This window comes from Symsagittifera roscoffensis, chromosome 4 (assembly GCF_963678635.1).
Source record: "Symsagittifera roscoffensis chromosome 4, txSymRosc1.1, whole genome shotgun sequence".
NCBI classification, from domain to species: Eukaryota; Metazoa; Xenacoelomorpha; order Acoela; family Convolutidae; genus Symsagittifera; species Symsagittifera roscoffensis.
The window spans coordinates 3584534-3596534 of record NC_087065.1 but is presented as its reverse complement, the minus strand read 5'-3'; the positions used below and the strand labels follow the sequence as shown (position 1 = coordinate 3596534).

The 12001-nt window shown below is 36.5% G+C and overlaps 1 protein-coding gene across 1 annotated transcript; it reads right to left on the bottom strand.

The window, feature by feature from the left end:
* Window positions 1-9404: 9404 nt before the first annotated feature.
* Window positions 9405-10972, bottom strand: LOC134843929 (cathepsin L-like). The gene is made up of 2 exons (XM_063860281.1): window positions 10714-10972; window positions 9405-9994 (listed from the first exon to the last, which is right to left on the bottom strand). Exons 1-2 carry the CDS (start codon window positions 10970-10972, stop codon window positions 9405-9407), a joined length of 849 nt encoding a protein of 282 aa, XP_063716351.1.
* Between the last annotated feature and the right edge of the window lie 1029 nt (window positions 10973-12001).

Sequence of the window (12001 nt, the reverse complement as noted above, 5' to 3'; positions counted from 1 at the left end):
AATACATCAACTATCATCCACAATAGAATCCTCAAACCCACCTACCCCTACACCCTCCTCAGCTTACACAGCATCACTCACACAATCATCCACATCCACCGATACAGCTAGTAGCACTCACCGAGCTTATCGCACTTTTAAACGAAAATTCCCAAATCACCCATTCCCGACCAAACCCGGAACAGCCTGCGAATATATTAATCACCCGCAACACACTAACACAAAAAATTTTCTTGCAATCACCTTACCCTCATTTCCACAATATACGTTAAACACACCTAACGATACTAATGACACACGTAGTTTTGTAGATGAACATGTTTTAATGCCAACACTTCATTGGACAGCTTATTATCATTTTACTAACCCCCTTTGCCTACCACTAATTAATACTCATAGCGACATAGAGAGGAACAAAGACATGTTATATAGACTCACCACAACACTAACACCTCGACATTTTACTTACGTAGGATATAAAAAAATTACTAAAAACACTCACTGCACCCCGAGCTAACGAGTATACAATAGAATACTACGATCATAATATCATCCGACCTAATCAAGACCAATTTTTAGATGAAGACCGCTTCGCTAACCCGCAACTAACAGAAAAAATTTTCATCAAAACATCATACGTATTCACACTTAATGATTTTGATAGAAAGTATGATCACATCATTTCAGAATCACTAGCCGATATTCAAGCTTACGAAAGTTTCCACGACAAATTTCAGTTATTTTCACTAACCTTTCACTTTCTTTCACCACATGAACGCGATTTGCACTGTTCTCACGATATTATGTTACGCACTAAACAAACCCACACATATACATACTATCGTTTTATACAAAATCATTTTGATTTGCACACCCCATCAAGACAACCTCACCATCGTTTTCAGTTCCTTAACTCAAAGTACACGTCACCATTTTTCCTTAATTTTACATACTGTATAAAAGATACTAACCTCCACGGCATCCTCCGCAACTATGACCCAGATACCCAAATGTATATATTTTGTCCCATTACGAAGACCCTCAATGCAGAAGAACCCAGACCCTTCCTTATCCCGCATGAATTCATCCAGCCTATTGAAATACCCATTTTAGAATTCATTCACAATACTAAATATAATCATAAAATATATAACCTCATTCAAAACACACCTTACGAGTTTGCAGTAGGCACCGAAGAACTAAAAACCATTAAAGCACTTCAATTGCTTTGGCCACTGCTACAAACTAAAAACATCATACGCATACCAGCAAAATTACTAACAACATCACATATGATACACAACATCTTCCCCCACGGTTTTTTCCCAGAAGATTAAGGTAAGTATGATTTGAAATATTCTTAACTAATAAATTTCAATTAGTACTAACCATTTTTTATCAATGTTTGATTTATATTTCTAGTCTTCACACCACGATCACCTACAAAACAGAAAAGAAAATAAAAATACAATTTAATAAATTATCTAAAAATTCATTAAATTCTTGCACTAAATAATGTAGTAAAATTCATACCAAATGTATAAATTTTATTTGTAAATTATTTCCCCGTGAAGCAGTAAAATTAAATACGATGAAAACTTATAATTTAAAAATTTCCCCGAAATGCAGTAAAATTCAAATTCTATGCAAAAAATTGATAAAATGAGCAAGCAGTACTAACCTTTTCAATATTTTCATTCAATCGCACAAGAACTCTATCCACACTCGCACAGCTCGCCCACGAAGAATTGTTTAAATAATGATTTTAAGTTTCAAGTTTTCACACTCAACAACTCTAACAAACGATAACAAGTTTCCAACTTTCCTTTAACCCGGTTGGAAAGGAATTATATACTAAACCAAACTAACCAACGCAGCAGACTAAACACCACAAATCATAAAATAACAGCATGACTAAGAAAAGAAAACTAACGGTACCCAAACCGGGTTAACCCAGTTTAAAACTGGATAATTTATTCTTTTGAAGACTATTATAAAGTCTAAGAAAGAAATAATAAAACACAAAAAAGTCGCAAGACAAGCCCATACCAAAAACAATTTGATTTTTGAAAAAACGACACAACCAAAGTAACATAAGAAAGACCAACATAAACCCAACATAAAACGTTATCACAAAACAGGAACTCTCAAAGAAACAGCATGTAATCATACTCCCACTCCTGGCCTAACCCACCACAGAGGACGTCCTGAGCATGCTCTATAACCGGCCTAAACCACCGCGCTACATCCACGCTTTGTGACCACACTTCTATTTTTAATAAGAGGTACTCAAGGATGAGTAACTCTTCAAAATAACCGAACTAAAACAAAACGCTTTTGTGAAAACAACTAACTAAATTCATGATTAAAAAATTGAACTAACATAATTTTATAAAACGTAAATTATACTTTGCAGTATATAGATCATACAACACAACGAATACGAACATCCAAAGACTAGATGATCCCATCACACTCGCACAAATAATGGCTAAACACAACCGACATGCCGTACACAATCACGACTCAAAGGATTTAGAGTACGACTTGACTTCGCAGAAAAAGACTTCATTGAACTAGACCAATGACCACCTCGATGTTCAAGTATACGTACAGATCCGAGTTACAAGGCATCCCTTCCACACACGATCTTCACGCCATTACCAGACGAGGTAGCACACAAAACAAGTTCTCTACACAATACAGGAAACCCGTCATAACAAACCATCTTGAAATCAGATCGATTTCATTGGGGATCACAGTCGTTGTCGAATGACGGCATAACAATTTCCTATCCATAATTCCAGCGTCCTGAAACTTCCTTAACCAAGAGGAACCGGACAAGAAAATGATGTTCATCGAATACAAACGTTCATCATCCATCCTTCAAATTGCAGAAAGATAATTCTAAAAAACTCTGTAAAACCCGGATGGGTGGAACCTGATTTGAACTACAATTTATTATTGGATAATTTAGATATTTTACCACTGTAAAGTATTTAATATTAACCAATCATAATCCATCCAATTAACAACCCACTTATTTGTAAGTGCTGAAATTACTTGTAATTTCAGCACCAGAGAGATTTGAATTTAACTTAGAAATTAGTTGCCTCTCCAAGAGAACTTCAGCAGTCGCAAAAAGCCAGTATACTCTAGATCTATTGAGCCTAGCAGAGACAAGTTAAACACCCTGATACTAGTAGATATAAGAGTAAGATAGGATCGGTATTAGACTAAGAAGTTGCACGAATCTATCCGGCCGAAAATAAGATAGCGTGACGAGCAGACGGTGTACCCTATCCGAAATTACTCTATGAGTTAACTACCATACCACATTAACTCACACGTGTCTAGAAAGTTTTCTATAGCTCGAGTGCATGCACTTTATCAAGAAATCCGTTCTTAGTAGCAGCAACTTCATGCAATGGTTATCTGGACCGGCCATATGAAATTACTGGCATTTTTGAGCATTGTTACTAAGCTGCGATTTTTCATTTCTTAAACTCAGTGAGCATTTTTCTTATCAATTTGCTTTTTTTGTTGTAAGCTAAATCATGCGATAATTTTCTAGTGGGGCTATTTTTAACTTTCAGTTTCTTTTTACATTCTTCAGATTTAGCGAGCCGCGCAAACTCGAAGCTATTCTTTAAATCGCCAAGACATTAAAAACAAATGTCCGCACACGTCATAGGCTACGCCTGATTTTAAAAAAATCATGAAAACGAATGATATGAATCAAATAAATAGCTCAAAGTTATGTAATGGAATAATACATTGATTTATAATTAGGATCAATTCGCAGCATAAATAAGGGTGAAAAAGTCAAACGATTTCCTGAGGGGAGGGTTCTGGACTCCGAAACTACTTTTTATATCGCTATATGTAGATTTAGGGGATTTATTCTCTAGGCTCGTTCTCTCTTTCCTAACGACACCGCAAAGTCGTCCCTTGGGCAGTGAATTCAGTGGGGCGACCGAGATTCACTACTATCTACAATCCCGAAAGGGTTTTTTTTGGTGGCAGGTATTCTGTATTGTATTATGTTGCTTGCCCCTCTGTGTATTGCCCTTCGGCTGGCTTGTCGCGTCTAGTCGATACAATCGCAACAATTTCCAATTATTAATTAATTTTGATGATTATATGTCCAATTACAGAAGGCTCTGAGTGGCCAGGATATAATCTAACAATCAAGTCAAAAGGAAAGGGTCCGAGATTTATCGGCCAAATTGCCTAATTGCAATTAACTTCCAACTAACTCCACTAACACCAACTATTTTCTCTCTCTCTAGAGAATCTCTGATGAGAACTAACTATCTACTGGTCTCTTACTCCGAAAACCAATTACCTGACTAACTAGCAATAATTGTTCTCTCTAACTAACGGAGAACCAACTATACTCTCTCTCAGTATCAATCGCTCTCTTCTCTGACTGAGAACCAACTACTCTCAATAGTAGCTAACACTGTTCTCTTCTCTGACGAGAACCAACTACCCTTAATAGTAGTTACCAACTATTCTGACTGTTACAGGCTCACCGGTACCCTCCAATTCCTTATCTTTCTGTACACTTAGTTTTAGGTAAGTCACGCCATTCCCTATCAGTCCTGACATCCGCCTAAATCACCCGTCCCCACATGTTTAAGACTATATCCCTCCTCCTGTCAACTCTGCCACGTGCCAACTTCGGTTTCTTTTATGAATCTTTTCACACTTATTAGATACCCGGTATGCGGTAGCTGTCACAAATTGACCAAGCAAACAATTTTCATACGATTCTAATCAACCAATTCCTGAACTCAGTGAAATTCAGCTTTCGAGTTCAACTCCTCTAAACCATGCTATGTTTACCCAGTGATCCTCCCAAGGTCTTTATTTTAATTATCCCGGTAACGTTTCGACCTCCCAAGGGTAGGGGGAGGCACTTTCCTTGGGTAGCTAATTCATTCCAAGCATCTAAAATTTTGACCTGTACTCTATTCCAATCCCGACCTTCTAGCTATCAGGGGAACGTAGTTCGTCTATTACGGGTCAAATCAAATCAGAAAGTCACCACCGGGAAGCCAAGTAATTTCCACGTTCGTTCATATTTTTTAGAAGACTTAACTCTCATACCGCGGTCTCATTACTATCAATTTCCTCTGGGACTACTTTTCTTTAGTTGAATTGCTTATAATAGATCACTTGCCAAGCTAAACTGAACCCAATGTTTACCAAGTCCACTTTGAATTAAATCTTCTACTCCAAGGTTGCAATGTAAAAGCTATATCTCTATCAGCTTCTGCTCTAGTTCCCAATATATAAGTTTTCCCCTCAATTTTTAGCAAGATGACCCATTCTCATTTCCAGGGGTTGGGTTGGTAAATACGCTACATTCCGGTGTTAATCTCGGGGTTTTCCATGCAATTTTGGGGTCAAAAAGCCCAAAGATGAATTTAAGGTCACCCAGGGGTCAACCGGAGTCAAACTTCCATATTTGGGTTCGGAATCCCATGGGGGTCCTAACTACCAAGTTTCATTCATATCCGATCAATACTTTACAAGTTATCCCATTTCTAAGGTCCATTATCACTTTTTCCGGGAAAAGGCTATTAACACCAGATGGAATCACCGGAGGGTTTTCACTCGCTATGGCTCTTTTTTTTCGGGGTCCGTATTTTATGTCCATTGCCGCAATAAAATCGGAATGCCCTTGCTCAATATTTTGCGTAAATTGCCTATTTCCGGTCTAAGAGGGTGTTTTTCCAAGTGCTAATAGCTTCCGGTGCAACCACCGGATTTGGCTCAAATTTTAATACAAGATTACAAGATGTATCTTGCCACTACCTATCATCCCTCCAAGTTTCAGCTCCCTGCGATCATTGGAGGCCGAGAAACGACTTCCGGAAGTTAGGGGTGAGTTTGTTTAGATAAGGCATAAAGCCGGAAGTGGGGGTCTTAGGGGTCTGGGGTTCTAAAGTTAAGCGTCCATCAACTAGGCCTACAACATACTAGAATTTGAGCGCGAAACCGCCGCTAGTTTCCGAGTTCTGATAGGGCCATTTACACTTCCGGGGACCGTTATCACTTGCCCCCGAGGGTCTGACGGGTCCCGATTTTTGTATGCCCTGGTCAAATAATCTCTAGTATCGCTCCTCTGAATTTCATAACATTAGCTTTCTTAGTTCCGATTTGGGGGGGGGGGGTGTTCGCCGATTTTGTCAAATTTTATTTTCTGGAATAGGAGGGACGATATCTTCGAAGATTGAACTATATCGAATTTTACCCTTTGTTTGCTCTACTGCTTAACTTAATGACGAATCAATCTTGCGCTCAGTTTATTATAGCATGTAATACAGTAGAATCACCAATTCTACACTATATGTTTCATTTCATTCGATTTCATTATTTGTTTTTCAACCTTCTAATTGCCAATTTTATATACTTTGGTATTTTAGTGTGTATATACATTAGCTTTTTTAAGATTACTTGACCCAGTCAGCCAGAAAAAAAACGTATCCTGAAGCAGTACCAAAAGGAAACTATTTGGTTGGCGAGGGATCAATTTTTTTAATGAAGGCCCTCTCTTAGATTCAATTTTGAATTAAATGCTAATGTTTTTGCGGCATCAAATCTTTTTGCAATCTGACTGATTATAATTAATTTTTAGAAATAGTATTCAGCTTGTGCTTCTAATCGCAATATTGTAAATCTTGAAGTTGGAATCAGTTCATGGAAAACTTTATTTTTTATGAGTCATGCAGATCTATAAGTTTTATGGGACTATGGTTTTCAAAAATAATTTCTACTGTACTTTAAAAAAAATTCTACTATACTTCAAAGTTTTTCTGCGACTACTCAACTTTTATTTAAGAATTTTAATTGAGTTTCAACTGTATTTTCTGTGTTTAGACTCAAAATGAGGCTCAAATGCTTGCATTTGCCAGCTATGTTAAAAAAAATTTTTGCTCATAACGTGCAGTATTTTATTTGAAATGGAAAAGCTTCACATCTTTATTTTCAAAAAAGTATAGGCCTCCAAATGCCAATTTTATATCTTAAAATTGGTCTAAGGTTTGTTTGTTTTACGAAAAAAACCGAATAAAACTGCCTGGGTTGGTTCAAATCCTTAAAAATGCTAGCTGCTGTTTAGTCGTCTCTCATACTTTTTCCTGAAGTTTTTTTTGAATTTTTTAAAACTATAAAGGTCAAACTTTGATTATTCCGATGAAAATCACATTTTGTTTCTTTTTCAGAACCTCCCCCCCCCCCCCCCCCCCCCCCTTATATCTTTCTTGAGCACTTAAGTTACCCACTATCCCAGTTATACCCCACCCACTACGCCTTGCTTCAGAAACATATAAAACGCGAATTTAGTTGTAGTTGTGGTTGTTGTCGAAACATCATTTGCTAGTTGGTCGGTCAGCATTTGGATGTTTTTAGTCATAAAATTGAAATCTGTCTAACTACAATGGCAGTCAAATTTTGAAGCTTTTCTGAGTGGTCGAAAAAAATCTTGAGCCAGTTTATTTCTGCAGTTATACGGCGAATTCACCCATATAAGGAAAGTCTGGGTGTGTGAAAACTTTTGGTCCAAGTCGCGTATTACGATCAGCGAAGTTAAATCGCAAGGTTGCCTAGTCGGCGGATGAGCTTCTCGGATATCTTTCGTCTCGTAAATTGAAACCACAGTCTCGTTTTGTGACGCAATAAAGTGAACAAATTGCATTCCATAGCCCATTTGCTGTGAAATATCCGTGAACAAAGTTGCACCCTGGGCAAGTTTAAGCATTGCCTCTTGATTCATGAACGCAGCGTAAACTGGAAGTTTATCCTTTTTCGGGTCTAGGCGATTCTCATCAATGATTAGAAACGAAGATTCGTTCATAGCTGACGACATTGTGTTCAGAGTTCTCGGGTTGAAATAAGTGTTACCGACTATAACACCATATAATTCATGCCGAGGACAGCTCTCGTTGAATTGCATAGCAGCGTAAATAATTGGGTTTACATTATAATTCGGATCATCGCTACCGATTGTAATTTCTGTTAGTTCAATCCAATTAGAGAGCTTCAAAAAGTCGGATCTTAGATAATCTGCGGCAGCGTGTGTCAAATTTATGCCAAGAATGTGAATTTTTTGAGATATTGGAGCGCCATCGCATGAAGAAATGGCTGGCTTTTCAATTTGAGTAATTAAATTTGGCGAACTTTTGGTTTCTGAATAATGAAGGCTAGATATTTTGAGAGATTTTTCAAATTCTTCAGCTTGATTATGATAAATTGATTTCATATCTACCACACCTAAAACTAAAAATGTTATAACTATCGAAAAACAAATCATAAAACTGAAATTGCTCATATTTACAAGCGTAGTACAAGATTATAACGTAATGAAATAATTTCTAAAAATTTTATTAAAAATTGCACCAGTTTGCTTAGTTTAAACAATGAAAAAAAGATATTCCAAAACTCGATGAGAAGACAAAAAATGAGCAAATTCTTTTCAAAAGAGTTCTTATCCTCAAAAAATCAATCCCTAATCTTCAAACAAAATTGCTCAAATCAGGGCGAAGCCCTGAATGTTCTGACTGCCTTTTAAGGTCTATGGAGCAGTAATACCGTGAAAAATTAAGTTAAAAAAATAATTTAAAATGAAAAATTAAACGTAAAAATAGCTTTTTTTTATTTAAGATTTTTGCAAAATTCATCGCCCACGCGCCATATAAAGTACAAAGTGATAGATTTCGCTCCTAGTAAGAAATCAATTATGGCAAATAAGCTTCTTTCAACCAGTTTGGAACAATTTCCAAGACGGATTAACTCTCCGCTTACGCGTTAATAGTGCGAAATATATCGCGCGTTAATTGTCCCAAATTGGCCAAAATGGCAATCTTTAAAACCCTGTAACTTTACGAAAAATAATCACGGGTGAAATATCTTTTCAAATTTGAGCTCAAGACAACAATACCTTTCGAATGATATATAAAAAAAATCCCGTCAAAAATGGCTAGTTAAAAAGTCGAAATTTGTCTGAAGAAAAAAGAACCCACCCCGAACACAAATATTCCTTTACTTCCGCTACAAAAGTCGGAAAACAAAAAAAGAAAACGTTGCGACAACGATGTAATTATTAGTCCTTTTCTGGTTCTGCTCATAAAACTTATGGAGTGTTATCTAACTGCCCGTTCAAAAATTATCAATCTGTTTGATGCTTAACGGTTTTTTTTGTATCAGAGTAAGTATCAGTTTACCAAAAATAAAAAACTTCAAGATGACTGTTATACTAAAAAAAAGAGATGTTATTTTTCAAAACGTCATTCGAAAGAAGTATAAATATTGTATTTATAGTTGCACTAATCTGACGCACAGTTTCAAGTCAAAATGTCTTTTTTATTAAAAAGCAGCTATTTATTGAGTGAGTCTTAATTTTGATGAGTGTTCAATATTAGTTTTGTTGGTAAGATTATGGGGTAGAAAGCGAAATTAGCAATTCCACACTGATTTCCTACGTTTCTCCTCAGTTTAAAATATCCTTCGTCTCCCCAAGTTTCTCCATAGCTGTTTTTGATCAGCCAATAGTCCTCCCCGGTAGCTTCCGTTCCATAGCCGACCACAAGCACTGCATGGTTCAGTTCAGCATCACCAGGGCATGAAGTAATCCCCCGATAGTAATTCTTGAATGACAGGGGATTGGTAGGTATGGCTATTGCGACCGCTACAGGTCCATGCACGAACACCGCCTCTTTAAGCAAGTCTTCTTGCCCTGCCGGCACCCAAGCATAGCTACTAAGTTTAGTTTCCACAGACTGGTTGTTGAAGTTGCGGCAGTTGCGCTCGGCGCCGTCTACTCCAGATATGTACGGGTAGTTCTCTTCAGGCAGAGAACCCTCTGAGATTATGTACTGGAAAGCGGCCCAATGAAATCCCCCTCCGCATCCGTTATTACCCGCGGCACCATTGCAGTCCACCAGTTGTTGTTCACTCAAGGACACTGGCAAAGACTCGTTGTCTGCTGCAATTAGAAAAAAATTTTAAATTTACTTTTTTACTTCAAAAAAAACTTGGCTTCGCTACCAGAAGAATGTTTTACACTTCTGTAACAAAAACAAGCTCGAAAAAAAAAAGATAAGTTCGAAAAGTTAACCAAAAAAATAATTTTAACAGCCGAAAAATTTGGTGGAAATTTCATAAGTGTCAAGTCTTGAGTTTTAACAAAGTCTTTTTTGCCGTGATATATATTACAAATACTTTCAAAAATGTTTCCTCTGTGTCGAAAAAACTGGTCTAAATGTTTTCGGTTTTCAGACTAAATAAGGAAAATTGATGAAAAAAGGACCTCTCCACCACCATTTAAGCGTGTTATATCACTTCTGAACTTGTAACGTTAGGTTGGTTATTTTTGCCTTTCATTGTTTGGAGATTTTTGTATAACTTTTCTTCAATTAAAATAACAGGAAAGTAAGAAAAAAATTAAACGACTTTTGAAACATTCTTAAATCTTTTTTCTTTATAATCTAAATTTTTCTTTGTGACTAAGTTTTTTTTGAAACCAATGTGATTGGAAAAATCTGTGCTACTTGCACACCAACTAGCTCTGCTTTTTAAAATGAGGCACTGATTTTTTTTTATGATATTGGAATATCGGTCTGTAAATTGGTCTTTTTCATTATCGAAGCTGTTTTTTTTTCAACGACTAATGGTTTAAATTAGGTTTAAATTTTCAACATTTACCATAATTTGAAGCTGGACTTTTCCCGCTCTTTTTGATGGCCAGATGACTCTCAACTGCGCCGATTGCTCCGAAGGCCCAGCAGCTGCCACATTGTCCTTGATTTTTCACACCTGTCACCACATTGTCATCCCTCCAATCCTTCGAATCGGCCACTGGCTCCGACGTTCTCTGGAACATCTGGACATTATCTGGAACGGAAGAAAGACCTCCAGGTTTGAAACATCCGCCCATTTTATAAGTGAACTCTTCATCGGTCATGTCTGAGAATTGGTTCAATCCCATTCTGGTAGTTTCGAGTCCGCTGTCATGTTTTTGATTATGTAACTGAATCTAAATAGAACACTATATTAGATGTTGCATTTCATCAAATCATTGGAAGAAAAAACTTGGAAAAAACTATGAAAACTAGTTTTTCAGTTTGTATGGTCAAATGGCAAAGTTTAGCTGAATTTCTTGTTTCCAACGGTGGTTTCTATATAATGAAATGTCAAATATTAATCATACTTATGAAATAATGAGTCTTCAGAGCTTAAAAGCTAGTTGTTAAGAGCAGAAACTAACCTCGGCAAAATTGGAACTCCAAATCTTGAATCTTCTTGCAGCTTCAATGTAACTTTCGTACACTTTATCATGACTGGTTTTCCAATCCTTCCATTTTTGAATCAAGTTCAATTCAGCAGCCGCAAACGAAAGACTGAAAATTATTGAAATCAAGTCTACTCTCATTTTGATAAGAAACTCTAGATGTTTTTTGTGTATCAAGGATCGATTTTGATTTTGACAAAATTTGACTTTTATTTATACAAAACACTAGCTATTGTTTCAAATTCCAGAGACATTTTCCTGCGTCAAACAAAGATGAGAAAATTGCACTTGTTGTCATTTATAGCAATGATAACAATGAGAAATGTGAGCAAAAGTTAGGAAAATGTGGAACGCAAAATTAGTTCAAGAAAACCCGTTTTGACCATTCAGGAATTTACAAAACTAAATTTGAGAAAACGAAAGAAAACAAAATATCAAATAAGTTTGAAAGCAGAAGCGGGATTTTCTTGAAGGTGCGGACTTTCAAAAAAAATCAAAAACTGTCGGCCTTTTTTTTAGTTTTTTTTTCAAATTTATTTTCTGATCTCTCCCATATCCTTATAAAGACCTCATTTAGACAAAAGTTTCTGCACTGCAGGAAGTTATAAAATTTTCTAATAACAGGCCAAAAAAGGCGTCTATAGGGAAAAATTTTGATGTCAGTCAGCCATATTGGATATCTCAAATTAGTACAAAGGGGGA

What these genes read in the sequence shown, in the direction of transcription:
- LOC134843929 (XM_063860281.1), bottom strand. Translation starts at nt 10,972, where the DNA reads ATGACCGATGAAGAGTTCACTTATAAAATGGGCGGATGTTTCAAACCT. An exon ending in AAGTCCAGCTTCAAATTATG is followed by an intron (nt 9,995 to 10,713) that starts GTAAATGTTGAA and finishes TTCTAATTGCAG; the next exon opens with CAGACAACGAGTCTTTGCCA.